Source organism: Nannospalax galili, unplaced genomic scaffold, assembly GCF_000622305.1.
Source record: "Nannospalax galili isolate Female #2095 unplaced genomic scaffold, S.galili_v1.0 scaffold341, whole genome shotgun sequence".
Lineage (NCBI taxonomy): Eukaryota > Metazoa > Chordata > Mammalia > Rodentia > Spalacidae > Nannospalax > Nannospalax galili.
The window spans coordinates 676,309-692,356 of NW_008346082.1; the positions used below are offsets into that span (position 1 = coordinate 676,309).

General features: G+C 39.0%; 1 protein-coding gene across 5 annotated transcripts in view; it reads right to left on the reverse strand.

The window, feature by feature from the left end:
* Unc13b (unc-13 homolog B) overlaps positions 1-16,048 on the reverse strand; it is a 241,504-nt gene that overhangs the window by 102,698 nt on the left and 122,758 nt on the right. For 3 of the 5 annotated variants that reach the window (XM_029567944.1, XM_029567942.1, XM_029567941.1), the window contains exons 8-9: positions 11,636-11,671; positions 6,352-6,586 (exon numbers count right to left, since the gene is read on the reverse strand). In XM_029567944.1, coding sequence (XP_029423804.1) covers positions 6,352-6,586; positions 11,636-11,671 — 271 coding nt within the window. The remainder of the gene's footprint in view (positions 1-6,351; positions 6,587-11,635; positions 11,672-16,048) is intronic. The other 2 variants (XM_017800429.2, XM_029567943.1) reach the window with 1 other exon arrangement.

Below are 16,048 nucleotides of genomic sequence, written 5' to 3' on the forward strand. Positions count from 1 at the left end.
TCTTCATATTTATGGTCTTGCTCTTCATAGTCAACATTAGAAAAAGATGAAATAATCCTAATTTTGTCACTGTTAGCCTGTGAGTCTTGACTGATGTAAGAGGTTAGACTTGGAGGAACAATTAGAGAAACAAAAAAGGAAAGAGAGAAAAGGAAGAGATGAGTTATGAGATTAAATACCTGCCAGCTTGATTTTTTAAAAAAGAAAAACCATTCAGACTGAAAAAACATGAAAAGGAAATCCCTGTGTTAATCAATCCTATTACTATAGCCACATAGTTTTTTCCACATGAGAAAAAGAACAGTTTTTACAGCAACTTTCTAATATTTCACTTGTTACCATTTATCGCTGCTAATTTTTTTCAGTTTCTCTCATTTTTTGAGAAATAAACAAAAGTTAAACATGATTTATCAATATCTACGCTACATATGCAATGCCCATATATAGAACCATTAAGTACACCATAAAAATGTATCCAGACATTTCAACTTAGAAACCTACATTTGTTGATGCCTTTGTGTCTAAAAAGAAGTCAAACTGTTAAATTACTGAATGTTATATTTGAGGCTGTATACACAAGAATACGGTCAAACATTTAAAAAGAAAAAATATGCATTCCAAAAGTAACTTTTATCTATCAGAAGTATAACACTACCAAACAAGCAAATTATTTAATGCACTGTAATGTTTTATTTGTGGAATCCAAAAGTTGTAACATTGAAGAGCCCTCCCTGTGTGACTGCAGAATGGTAAGCATATTTAAATCAGTACCAAAATCAGCTGACCTTTCATCTTCCCTTCATCTGGATTAGACTGCCTTCTTCCTGTATTTCCACACAGAAAAGGCCTACACACAGAGAGTTTTTCAGCTCAGTATATTTGTTACAGATTTAACCCTTATTTAAGAAATAGAAATGAAGATTAAAGTGATCATTTAGACATTAAAAATCTTCCCATGCTAAGAATGATAGTCTTAGCTCCTTTCAATGCTAGAAACACTTTGCCTAAATGATAGTGAACACGCAACAATTATGTTGTCAACATTAAGTTATATAAAATTCCTGCTACTGTGGATTCCCTAAGTAAAATGGTTGAGGAAAGAAATCAAATAACACTTTTATATGCAGTTTCATTACTCTCCAATTCACCAAAACCAAACTAAACATAAATCCAAGTGGGAGGAATCTACCTTTCCAAAACAAATCAAAAGAGAGCATGACTACAGTAAATGTAATTTTTAAAAAAAAATTTTTTTTTATTTTATGTGTATGCATGTATTGCCTGCACATATGAGTGCACCTGTGTCATGCAATGCCGCGGAGATCAGAAGAGGGCTTCGGATTCCCCTGGAACTGGAGTTAAGGACGGTTAGTAGCCGCCATATGGGTGCTGGGAATCGAACCTGCATTCTCTGCAAGGGAAGTCAGTGCTCTTAACTGCTGAGCCATCTTTCTAGCCCCAATGTAATTATTTTTATATTTCTATTTTTCTTGTAAAACACATTTGTTCCAAGCTGGGCATGGTGGGGCCCACCTTTAGTCCCAGCACTCAGGAGGCAGAGGCAGGTGGATCTCTGCGAGTTCAAAGCTAGCCTGGTCTACATTTTGAGTTCCAGGCCAGCTGGGGCTACAGGGAGACCCTGTTTCCAAAGAAAGAAGAGAAAATAAAACAAAAGAAACCATTAGTTCCTTGGAGGATCTGAAATTTGTTTGGACTTCAGACTACTTTCACAAACTGTTTATATCATAATTAACGCTAGGGATATTATTCCTTCCTAACATTTTTGTTTATGATGTATGTGTGTGTCCATGTGTATGAGTGTGGGCACTCATGCCACAGTGCACATGTGCAGGTCTGAGGACAACCCCAGGTGTTGGTCCTTACTTTCCACCTTGTTTGAAACAAGGAGCCTCATGGTTCACTGTTGCACTTGCTGGCCTGGGAGCTTCTGATTCTGCTGTCTCCATCTCCCATCTCCCAGTAGGAATTCAACCTCTGTGCTACTGAGTTCAGCTTTTACTTGGATTCTGGGAACCTAAACTCAGGTGGTCAGGTGGTCAGCCTGGCAAGTGCTTTCCCACTGAGCCTTCCCCATAGCCACTCTTGAAAACTTTCTAAAGGACATATCATTTCATAACATTTAAAAAAATATTTTATTTATTATTTTTATTTTATGTGTATGAGTGTATTGCCTGCATGTATGTGAGTGTACCCATGTCATACAATGCTGTGGAGGTCAGAAGAGGGCTTTGGAGTCCCCTGAAACTGGAGTCAATGACAGCCCGTAGCCACCATGTGGGTGCTGGGAATCGAACCCAGGTCCTCTCCAAGAGCAGTCAGTGCTCCTAACTACTGAGCCAACTCTCCAGCCCCATAACATTTTTAAAAACTATCTATAATAAAAAAGTTTACCTACAAATCCTTTGAACTATTTCCTTTGCAGGAAATGATAAAGTAGTTATTTTTAACATTCATTTCACATATTGATACAAGTGAAGTTTAATTTATATGAGAAAAATTCTAGAAAAACTTAAGGGGAATAATTTGTAACTTAAAATATATCACTAATGCTTGTCTACATATCATTTATTATAACAGTAATCCAGGAAATAGTGAAGATAATGCGATGATTAGGTAAATTAATTTTCCCAAATAGAAGAGTCTGCATTTATTTAGGCTGATGTACCATTATTACTTCTGGCCTGTGCTTCTAATCCCAGCAAACAGAAAGAAGTCCAAAAGTAAAACAAATTTTGATAATTTTCCTTAAAATAGGTCAATTATAAACTAATATTGATGAGTTAAAATGTAAGCTACAAAGAGGAGGGTCAACACAGAGGAAACATTTCCTCCATGCTTCCATGTGAAGCCAGCCACGGTCAAGCAGGACCTTTGCTTATCTTCACATAGATGGAATTGGCAAAAGAAAGGAGTCAGGGGCTCCTTCCAAGTGACCCCTGAGGAACAGATCCTCAAACAACCTTAATAGTAAAAATAAATTGGTTTATCTGGGCCAATTGTATGGTCTTAAACACCCCAAAAGAAAGTATAGCCAAAGATTAAAGGGATCAATATAATTCTTTAAGAGTCCATGTGTATAGCTAACGGCTACAAGAAACAAGAAACAATGCCAGACAGAAGATACCTTCCTTTGAGTTGTTGGCCAGGGTGGCCCAAGGGACTCCCAGACAGTAACCCAGCATAGAATTGGAAAATGAACAGCAGACCGCAATCTTATCTAAAGGAACATTGGCAACTGATTGCTGCTAAATGAGGAAGAGCTGACCTTCCTAAAGCAAGGAACTCTAGATAGACTGACTAGATTCAGCAGATGGACAAGCACTAGAGAACGGCTGGGGGTACCAACACAGTGGACAGTAACAGGGATGACAGAGTACATAGGCTCTGTGGGGGGGCTATGGGAGGGTGCCATTTGGGATGTGGGTATATAGATGAATAAGATTAGGATGTTCTGTAAGAAATACACACAAAAAAATCAACAAATAAAAAAAGTGAGTTATATTTGAGGAAAAAGCATAAAAATTGCTTCATGTTAATTAGTAGAGGTGAAAAACATTACCATTGAAATCTACCTGATGTCTTTATATCCATGCTCAGGTGCCAAGGATCTCAGAAAGTAACTGACTGTGACTAGTAATAATCAGATACATAGAGATTAGAGACGCATGTGCAAACATCTAAGTGTTAGTAGCATTAAAAATGAGTTTTTCTCTATGAAACAGTATATTTTAAAATGAAATGGAGATCTTTTTTAAAAGTTAAAACCTCATTCAGGGAGTGGTGGTGCACGCCTGTAGTCCCAGCACTTGGGAGGCAGAGGCAGGAGGAACTAGTAATAAACAGATGCATACAGATTAGAGATGCATGCACCAACATCTCAGTGTTCGTAGCAAAAACAATGAGTCTTTCTGCAAGGAACAATATATTCTTAAATGAAATGGAGATCTTTTTTAAAGGTTAAAAACTCATTATGTCTTATGTCTTACAGGGTTTCTACTGGGTTCAATATTGTATAACTGTATTAATTCAACTGTGAACCTAAAAATTTACAGCCATTTTGAAAGAGGTGCATCTTTGCTCTCAAAATTGTTATTGAATATGTTGAAGCTGTAATGAAATGCTTCTTCTAATCATGTGGTTATTAAATAAATATATTTTTTAAAATGTAAGCATTCAGCTGCGCATGGTGGCAGGCACCTGCTAGTCATAGGTACTCAAGAGGCTGAAGCAGGAGGATACTTGAGCTCAGGAATTCCAGCTTAGCCTGGCAATGTAGCAAGACCCTGAAGTTTAAAAAAAATAATGAGGGCTGGAGAGATGGCTCAGTGGTTAAGAACACTGGTTGTTCTTGCAGAAGACCCAGGTTTAAATACCAGCACCCACATGGCAGCTAACAACTGTCCATAACTCCAGTCCCAGGGGATCCAACAGCCTCTTCTGACCTCCACCAGCATTGCATGACATCGGTGCACTTACCTACATGCAGGCAATACACACAAACACATAAAATAAAAATAATAAAAATTTAAAAAAAAACACTAATCTCTCACTAACAAAATAACTGATTTAAACTGAGCGTGGCAGGAGGATCTCTGTGAGTTCGAGGCCAGCCTGGTCTACATAGTGAGTTCCAGGTCAGCTGGAGCTACAGGGAGACCCTGTCTCAAAAAGAGAAAAAAACAAAAACAAAAACTGATTTAAGGATGAATCAATGAATACTAAAAAAATCATTGATTAAGGCAGTTGGGAAACATACTACTGCCATAGTCTCAGACATTATTAACTGATTATAAATTAACATAACTTTATAAAAGGTATCATTGTACTGAAGGAACACAGCATATACTAGATTTCTTAGCCAAGAGATCAAATAAAGTATCCCAAATAATTAGGCAAAATATGTACTTCCTGAATGCACTGTGAAGGAAGCATCATCCTGTTGTTTTTGTCAAAAATGTTTAGCCTGATTCTAACTACAAAGAAACAATCAGATAAACCCAAATTAAATGACATTCTCAAAACTGCTGGCCTAGATTCCTCAAAAAAAAAAAAAAAAAAAAAAAAAGTCTTAAACAGCCAGAGGGGAAAAAAACAGGAAAGGATATTTGCTAGATTAAAGGAGACTAAGGAAATAGGAAAATCAAATACAATGCTTCATGATTCTTGATTGCATCCTAAAACAAAAAGAAAAAAATACTAAATCTAATAAAAATGAAAACACAAGTCTAAGTTTCATAGTGAGATCCTGGTTCAAAATAAAATTTAAAAAAAAAAAAAAAGGAAAAAAAAAAAAGCATACCCAGAACATTATTGGGAGAACTGAAGAGCTTAAACAGCATTTTTGTATTAGACAATACCATTGTATTATTACATTTCTTGGTATTATCATGGCACTAAGATTATGTGAGATAAAGTCCCCCTTTTTTGCAGTTATATGCTAAAGTTCTTTCTAGTGAAGTAACATGATATCTTCGATTTACGGTAAAATCATTCAGAAAAAGGAATACATGTAAATGAATATATTCAGGACAATGAAATAAAGTCAATGTGGCAAAATGTTAACACAACTGATAAATCTAGAAAATGAGTATTCATTGACTGTATTGTTTCCCCAAATTTTCCTAAAGTTTGAAATAGCATTTGAAACATTGGGGGATGGGGAAGAGCACAAATGCATGTACTTTCTTTTATACTCACAAATATATGATAATAGTCTATGGAGGATACATAAAAATAGCAGTGGGAAGGGAAGCAAGAGTCAGGCTTGGAGGTGGAGGAAGACAATGGGTGGGGGTGGGAGACTCATCGCTGAATGCCATATTGTACCTTAAAAGTTATTTAATAAATATTTTACATATTTAAGAAATTAATAAACTGAACTAAAATAATGTTCCGGCAAATATATTTGCAATTTCAAGATCATATTGGTTTTAAAGTTTCTAGGGAAATAAACAGGAAAGATTATCCAAATATTTAAAGTAATCAATTTCTTTGTTTTAATCTTGGTAAAAGGTTTGTCAAAATTACTGTTCCAGAGAGGGAGCATCATTGGAGGAACAGGTTTTTTTCTAGCCAGCAACACCAGTTGGGCATGTCCTCACTTGCAGAGAATCACCTATCTGATCATAAAGATAAGTGCTCCTGGTGGAAATGTTTAAGTGTAAACATGGGATAAAGAGACCAAGAGTCCATACAAAATGATTACAGTTCGGCTCATGATACTGCTACACTTCCATCACCACCTCTGTCAAAGCACCAGAATCCTCTCTGACTGCTGCATCATGGGACCTGGACACTAGGAATAGAAAACACTTTATTCCCAGTTCCTACCTGAGGGCCCGCCGCTCTGGATAATCAAGGTCATAACTCTGCATAGAATCATTACAGGAGTCCCGTGAGCTGTCCTGAAGGAACAGCTGCTGTGGCAATCGCACTGGTACAGGGAACTGATGCACAGAAGCATTGGGCTGGGAAGTCGTGTGGTAAGGAGGTGGGATGCTATTGCTGGTCTCACTGCGATAGTCACTGTCCCGGTCATCCACAGCACTATCAGGGTCTTCAAATGCTGAAGAAGAAACACAGACAAGGCACCTCAGCATTATTTAGTTTTTCAGAACTTTTCCGGCTTCTAACTTGGGTAGCCACACACCTGAAGCTTGAGAGTTAGGAGTAAATTGAGCTGCAGGTAAGACTTGTGGTCTCAAAGCCATGTGTAGCATCATCTCAGTTAATCCCTATGGTCTCTCTCTGCATCTAATGAGACATGACAGCTTCATTTCCCTGTGGATTCTTAAAAGAGCATCTAGCTGCATTTTCCCAGCAAAATTCATGGAATTCTGCTTCTATTTCTCTAGCTATTATAACCTAATTAAGATCTTTGAAATGTCTCAAATAGAGTCTGGTCCTCTGTGATCATCAAAAGGGAAAGAGCAAAGGGAAAAAAATAGCTTTTCCATGTCTTAGAAAAAATAAATTTTAAAGTTAGTCTTGAATTTCCAGCCTTTAAGAAAATGCATGGACTATGTCAAAAAAACAAGCATGTCAGAAGCTGGTCCTAGACATCAGAAAAGGCAAAGCCATGGCTTACAAGTCAATTCAAAGTCTCTAAACACAGCTAAGAGCAGCAGCAATCTCGCTGTCCTACTGCAGCACCAGGTTTTTCACCCTGAACATGGGCTGAAGACAAAAACATAAACATGCTTATAAGATCTTGTTGACTAAATGAAGTCAAGATTACCTAGCAAGACCAAGCTTTCAAAAAATTGTTTTGCTTTTCAGACCAGCAACTGAGTGGTTAGTGTTTTCTTAATGTTATCTAAAGTGACTGCCATTTCAAATAAAAACTGTGTTTGACCTGAACCTAGCAATATGTAAACTACACTCTGAACCTAGCATATCTAATGTCATACCCATGTATGTCATTGACAAGGTCCCATGTGCCTTTCTTGCCAAGTTCTTACCTGCCTCACAATGAGGAAAAGAAACACCACTAGTCCCAAAGCAAGACACTTTGATAGACTCTCAGATTAGTAATTTTAAAAGATAATCTTGTAGCAGTGTGGGTAGAAGAAGCCTCCAAAGACTGTAAGATCAAGCTTTCACTCGTGTAGGAGATAAAGGCTTGCATCCATGCAGCAGAAACAGCAAAGAGCTGATGAACTGGAACAACTCAAATCCAGACAGAACTGATTCTATTACCTATACCTAAACCCCAGCACTGGGAGGTGGAGGCAGGAGAATCAGGAATTCAAGACCATCCTCAGCTACATAGCAAGTTCAAGACCAGCCTGGGCTCTGTGAGTTCCATCTCAAAAAACAAATAGGAGATGGGAGTATTGCCCAGATGAACTTAATCTTGGATTTGAGTTAGGCTATATACAGAAATGAAATATAAAAAAAAATTTAATTAAAAAAGAAAAACAATTTGGGAGCTGGGTGTGATGGTGTACACCTTTAGTCCCAGCACTCAGGAGGCAAAGGCAGGCAGATCTCTGTGAGATAGAGTCCAGCCTGGTCTACACAGCAAATTCTAGGACAGCTGGGGCTACAAGGAGACCCTGTCTCAAAACAAACAAACAAACAAACAAAAGAAGTAGGGACAGACAAACAATGATAAGGAAAGGAACCCTGGGCTTCTATGTTAGACAGCCTAGTAATAATTTCACTAAAAGAGACTGGGAGTGAGAAAGTAAGTTTGATCATTGGAGTCCAGATAACATTTGTGGGTACAGTTGGGGCACAGGAGTTAATATGATCTTATGAATATTTGCTATTTTACTTTAAGGTAACACAGTAAGGCTGACAGTAAGGATAAGAAAGTGATCTTAGGAAAGCCTTCCACTGAGTTTATGGCAACATATGAACATTTAATAAAAGGGTAACATGATCAAAACTTCAGAAAAAAAAAATCAGCATGAGAAAGAGGCCAACCTTCAAATAATAGTGAACACTTATTAGTAACACTTGCCAGTTAAAAGAAGTCCTCTGACCAAGGCAAGGGATGTACAGGTTGAAAATGAAAACAAACAACAGGAATGCACAGCGTTTGGCTTACAAGCATTTTAAAGACACAGAGGGCAAAGAGATTTTAAAGTAATGGATTCAGGCCTTTGTGCACTTGTTCTGAAGACTAGAAAAGGAGGATCATGAGACAAAAACAGGGGCTGGAGAGATGGCTCCGTGGTTAAGAACACTTGCTGCTCTTGCAGAGGACCTGGGTTCACTTCCCAGCACTCACATGGCAGTTCACAACTGGCTGTAACTCCAACTCCAAGGATGCCCTCTTCTGGCCTCCACAGGCACTGGATGTATGTGGTACACTTATATACATGCAGACAAAACACTCATATAAGGGGAGAGATGGCTTAGTGGTTAAGAGTACACACTGTTCTTGCAGAGGATCCAAGTTCAGTTCCCAGCACCCACATCAAGTGGCTGACAACTGCCTGTAACTCCAGCTCCAGGGGATCCAATACCTTCTTCTGGATTCTGTGGGCACTGCACGACCATGCACATACCACACATATACACATAGTTAAAAAGAACACATAAAATAAAAATAAAATCTAAGGCAGAGTGAGGGAAGGGAGGAGAGAGAGAGGGGGAGAGAGAAAGAGAGAAAAATAATATGCCACTCTGACTTGGTTCTTTCTGAACCCATAGGAGTAAGTCTAAGGAAGTCAGTACTGAACTGCTCAAGTATACAGATGAGGAGGCAGAGGTCACAGCAGATAAAAAACAAAATTCTCCTTGAACTTTGACAGGAAAACATATAAACTGAGAACTCTGAGTTTTCAAACAGTTCACGACATAACTATGAAGCAGAGAGAACAGCTTAGCCAGATGTTAAGAGCTCAAGATCCAAAGCCAGAAACTACTTGGATAAACTCTCTACATATCTTGTTGCACATAACCTAATACTCCTAAATACTGCTTTGTTTTTTGTTTTGCTAAGAGGAGGGACGTACCACACCTTTCTCTAAAGGCTAACAACATTTCTACACTAAGGAAACAAAAGGAAAAGTCTTCAGAAGCTATGGATCCATGGAAAGAGGGGGGTAGGGAAGAGTATGGTGAGCAAGAGAGTCAAGAGGAAAAAGAATTCAGAGAAGTGAGATGAGACAAAGGAAAGAAGCACAAAACAATGTAGGAAAAGGCAAAAGCCAGATTTTCCTCCCACCTAAGTTTCCCTAGAAAGTATACTCCCTGGCACAACGAAAACTAATTAGGAACTAAAAATGGAAATTAAAGAAAAGGTGTAACTCATCAGCTTGAATAAAGTATTGTGTCTTAGTGTCAGATACAATCTCTTACAGGCTCTACAATTCACCTACCAGCACCATGTGGCTGGATGAGAAAATTGGCTTTGTAGAGAAAGAAAAGCAAGGTGAGTGCAGGTTTGGCTGTTACAAAGGGATGTGTGAGCTAGTATAAGGGAAAAAGTTGAAAAGCCCCTGGTAAAGTCAATTTGAACGGTGGAAAAAAGGCTGGGAATATTTGCTCATTCAAATATTGGGTACTTATACAGGTAAGTTTAAATAACATATAAGATTTAGACTATATGTAGCTGAACAGGAGGATGAAAATATGGGTATAAATACTGAATTGCTGTTCAAGGAAGTAACTAGACTGAGAATATTATAAAGCAGGCACTATGTGGCTTGAAAGGAAAGGAAGTTCACTTCCTGATAGCTGGAGGAGGAAAAGCTCTATGAAAATGATTTTGAAGAACCATGGGTTTTCAAAAGGCGGAACTGGAAAAGGTGGGAATACCTCCTAGATAAGGGCGAAAGGCGGGCTCAATAGTGAGTGTGTGTAATATTAATAAATAATGGGGGGAAATTTAGTAGTTTACTTTACAGGTGCAGGAAAGGCCATGGAAGGCAATAATAGAAAATAAACCTGAAAAAGGAGGATGGAGAAGGGAATTTAACCTGGGGCAAAGATGGACCTCCATCCACACAGGAAGTACTCAACCAAACTGAATGAAATACTGAATAATGCAGCTCTCTGGTATGTAATACTATAGGTTCACTTTTTTTTTTTGAGACAGGGTATCCCTGCAGCCCAGCTTGCCTTGAACTCACTATGTAGACCAGGTTAGCCTTGACCTCAAGAGATCTTGCCTGCTGGCTTTCAGCTGCTGTCTTTAGATCCTGAGTACTACTAGAACTTTACCAGAGAAGAAATAAAAGAGAATTGACGTGTTTTTCATTTCCACTTGAAAAATCTAGAGCTGAGCATTTTGCTGGGAAGAATGGCTACCCACTCTGCAGGCTCTAGAACAAAAGTGGACTCTGGTCTAGGTGGGCTGACTTGTGGAAAGTCAAACCATGTCCTCAGTCTCTTGTTTCCTTCACAAAACTAGTTTGGGGCTGCACTGACAATTTGCCAGACTAATAAACCAGATACAGCAGACTATTCTGTGTGTCTTCCCAGCTTTAGTATTATACAGAGAATTACAGCCAGATTAAAATGGACAATAGCCCTGTCTCTAGTTCATTCCAGAATCAGCCTTCTTCTGGTCATAGTACTCCTAAATCAGGAGGCTGAAAGTGCCAACACTAAGATGGCACCATTTGTCTCTAGGGAATAAATCTGAAATAATCTTATCAGGATTATAACTGGGATTTTGGCTTCAAAGTTTTGGTCAAAATCAATCTCTCTCTCTTCTCTTTCTTCCTCTTCCTTTAACCCCCTCCTTTTCTCCTCCTCCTCCCCCCTTCTCTCTCTCTCTCTCTCTCTCTCTCTCTCTCTCTCTCTCAATAGGAAAGGAGAAGAGAACTGAATTACATATACTGGTATGCATAAATATCCAGCTCCAGCTTCATAGCTAAGAGGAAATACATTAAAAGTGAAAGGTCTAGAAAATTGGGGATAAAGCACTTGCCAACAAGCTTAATGACTTGAGCTCAATCCCCAAGACCCATATGGTAGAAGGAGAGAGCCAACTTCCACAAGTTGTCCTCTGACTTCCACATGCCCACTGTGACATGCACATGTGTATATGCATGACATACACACACACGTACATGACATAGACACACGTGTGCATACACACAAAATTAAAAGGAAAAGGTACAGAAATTTATAAGGAATTCAAATTCTTACGTACTCTGATGCTCTCCCCAGCCCAAATAGGTCCAGTGACCTAAGAAAACCACAAAGAAGAAGCAACAGAAGTATCACAGACGTAATTTTAGCAGAAATTAAGACTTTCCCCATCCACCAATTATTACATGACTTATCTTACTTGAACCTACTCTACTTGCATTGCATTAACCTTATATAACAGAGTATTTGCCTTCTAAAAAACACAAAACAGATCTATAAAGTATTCTTGCTTTCTGCTGTTTACTAAAGAATACCAAAAGGAACAAACAAAATTACTGCTTTGATACTGCTTGAAGCTTCCTTCCAGGTCTCGGAATTTTATTGTTTAAAGCTTGTGAGCCTTTCCTTTGTCAAGACAAGGAAAACTCTATCTCTTGTCTCTAAGAAGCACTTTCTGGTCTCCATGACCTCCAAAATGGAGCCTGCCACAGTGCTCAGATGAGAGGCTCAGGTGCCACAGTATGTACAAGGGACAGAGCCCCACCTGGAGCCAGCCTTGCTACTCTCTACAGGACAGTTAAAAAGAAAAAAAGCAATGTCTATCTCCTTAAAACTTAAAGCCTAATTTTCCAATATGGAATAAAATATTCTAGCATATTGTATCATCAAAGGTAGCCACTTTTTCTGAACTGTCTATAACATTTTAGTTAAATCCATTTAGTTCCATCCACAGAAACTTTGAAGGATAGGAGGGGAGAAATGTATTCTCCATTTACTTTTCAAAGTAAAGTTAAATATTGCTAAATTTAAATCCTTTCCTTACTCAAACTAAATTTGGGACAACAAATTGGATACAAATCAGCAGTTAATCCTAAGGAAAAAGAAATAATTTAGCTTCCTGCTTAAGAACATGAGTCTTAAAGTCAAAAGTTCAATTCTTCTGCCTCTATCACTTGTTAACAATCTGATCTTGAAAAAGTCACTGCAGTATTTCCTCATCTGTAACTGGAGAATAACAGCATGAGTCTTGTGTCATTGTGAGTGTTATGAGAAAATGCACATCAGGTGCTTACCACAGTCCCTGGAGCTTGGTCAGCAGCTATCATTAGTTGGCTGTTGGGTTGCCAGGTTTATGCTTGTCTCATGGGGTCCTAATAAACAGGTGGCAGAAAGGAAACAATTCCTAGGCTTGTGCACTCTGGCCATCCTAAGGCTCACTAAGGGAGAGTCAATGTCTGGTCCAGAAGGTTCTTGGAATTTCCAGAGTGTGGCTCTCTTGAAAATGTGCAATCAGGCACAAAATTCTGGGAGTATCCGCTGATGGCAACCCAAACTGACTGTGTTCGCCTAAACTCCCTATGCTATGCACACAGGACGAAGCAGTCTCAGGTTGTTTAGCTATGCACTGACAGCCCCTTGTATTCCCAGGTACTTACCTTCTTCAGAACACCTATGTCTCCTCAGAGAGGGCATGTTGGTTTAGTGTGCCATTTAAAATTTGTAATAATCGATTTAATGGGGGGGGGTTAAAAAGAAAATTCTCCCAGGCTATAGTTCTGTTGCTATAGCAACTGCTAGAGAGTAATACTTACTTTGTTTCTTTTAAAAAAGAAAATTGGGGGGCGGGGGGAACTCACATAGAATCTCAGCATATCTCCAGGCAGGTAAAAATGCTATTTCTCACCCTAACTCTGAGCCCAAAGGCAGCTCTCCCTGCAGATGCTGCTTCATCCTTGAGCATTCTACGGCAGAGCATAATTTCTCCTATGTAGACTGTGCTTCATAAGAATCTATTAATTAGCAAACTGAATGGGTGATCTGATCCAATCTACTGTCACCATCCCTAAGACCCAAAAAACCCCAAAACCTCTCAGGCTCCTACTAGTCTTACTACTTCACCCCAGTTCCATTATAATAGAAATAACACCAGTTTAATCAAACAAGTTTCCATCCCCAGCCCCAAAGCCCACTAAAATACCTCACTAGCTAATAGGACAATAATTAAGGATAGTTAGGTTTTGCTAGGCTTAAGTACTGAGAAATAGAAAGGGAAAGTGTCCCAGGAAAATGGAATTACACATGCAAAAGCATCTTCCATGAACTGAAAATAGTTCTGTCATATCTAAGTAAGAGACTGAAGGATTATGAAACAGCTGATCACAGGGCATGCTCAGTGGTGTTTAAAAACCAGACAATGTTAGCAATATGGAATTATCTGGAGCACAATACACAGAGCTAGCCTATCTTTTAAGAGGGAAAAGATATGGTCAGATTTGCCATTTCATAAACAGAACAGGGGTGCAGTGTGACCACTGTCACTGGTAGCATGGGGGATGGTAAGGAACTACTGTGTGGCTGAGAGAGTGGGAGGAAGTGGACAGATTCATGAGATACTTCAGAGGTAAAATCAATCAGGTGTGACGAGTAACTGAATGGCAAGGTTTTTACCTTGAGCTACTAGATGAATGAGACATCATCACTGAGAAGTGGACACGTGGGGGTGTCAGAATGAGGGGCATTGAATAAACGTATATTGACTTTGGGGTATCTATAGGATATCTTTTTTTTTTGAGACAGGGTCTCCCTGTAGCTCCAACTGGACTGACACTCATTTATGTAGACCAGGCGGGCCTCACAAAGAGCCTCTGCCTCTCCAGTGCTGGGATCGAAGATGTGTGCCACCACGCCTGGCATCTATGGGACATCTTAAATGAGTTTTGTCTGGTAGATTCTTAGATATATGAATATAGTGCTTAGAAAAGAAATGAGGCCAGGTGTGGTGTTTAATCATAGCACTTGGGAGGTAGAGGTAGGCGGATTTCTGTGAGTTCAAGGCCAGCCTGGTCTACATAGTGAGTTCAGGCCAACTGGGGCTACAGAGAGAAACTTTCTCAAAAAAAAAAAAAAAAAAAAAAAAAAAAGGCAAGCAGAAGATTTGGAAGTGTTCAGAATATAAGTTCCAATGAAGGAAAAGTTTTTTTCTGCATCATTCTTTTGCTGTATTCTGTATCTAAACAACACCTAACAAAAAGTAGAAGCTTGGAACTGGCAGGTGGCTCTTTGTGTAAAAATCTGTCACATAAGCCTAACAACTTGAGTTTGATCCCCAGAGCCCCCACAGAAGCCATTTGCAGTGGCTAGCATCTGTAATCCCAGATAATGGTCACTACTATTCAAATGAGAGGTGGAAACAGGAGAATCAGCCTGAAGCCTGGATATGCAGCACAACGGCAGAAATACAAGACGGACCCTGACTCAAAGCAAGACAGAAGGAGAGAACCAATTCCTGAAAAGTTGTTCTCTGACTTCCACATGCATGCCATAGCAGGCATACATCCTCCCCTTCTCCCCACTACACACCACACACACACACACACACACACACACACACACACATAAATTAATAATTTCAAAGTAGAAACTAAACAAATATTTATAAATGAATGAATAAAAAGAAAAATGTAGTTATATAAGAACACTAAGGCAGATAGCAAATTAAGACCAAAAGGAGGGGGGCTGGGAATATAGCTCAGTAGTAGAGCCCTCGCATAGCATGTATTCAATCCCCAATATGGTCAAAAATAAAATAAAATAAGGAAAGTAAGAGAGAAAAGAAACCTGCCAGTCATGGTGGTGCACAACTTTAATCCAAGCACTGAGGAGGCTGAAGCAGGAGGATCAGGCCAGCCTGGGCTGCACAGCAAGACTGAAGTCAAGAAACCAGAAACTACACACGGGGCTTACAAAAAGAAAAACAAGACAATCACATTTTAAGCAAGAATGAAGAGGAGGAAGAGGACTCAACAACAGACAATATAAAGTGTCTATGAGGCCATGGAGTCACCGAAACTCTCACAGATTGCTAGCAAGAATGCAAAATGATGTAGCGCATTCTAGAAAATAGTCTTGGCATTTCCTGTAAAATTATACATATACCATACAATCCAGTTATATCCTTACTTGCCTATTTACCCAAGAGAAACAAAAACATGCTCACAAAAATCTCTACATCAATGTTCACAGTTGTTTATTTCAGTTTTTAGAGTCACAAAAAGACCGGAAATATTTCTTTCAAATGAATAAACAGACTAGCACATTCAGGGAAGTGTATCAGTCAGGAATAGTAAGGGGTACACTACCGCATCACATCAGTGTATCCCAAATGCATTGAGAGTGAAAGACGGGGCTGGAGAGATGGCTCATCAGTTAAGAGCACTGACTGCTCTTGCAGAGGACCCGGGTTTGATTCCCAGCACCCACATGGCAGCTACGAACCATCCTTAACTCCAGTTCCAGGGGAATCTGAAGCCCTCTTCTGACCTCCGCAGCATTGCAGGACACAGATACACTCACATACATGCAGGAAATACACTTGTACACATACAATAAAAATAACAGATAAAATATTTTAAAAATAAATAAATATTAAAATTAAAAAAAGAAAGTGAAAGAGGACATACTAAAAAAGCTATGA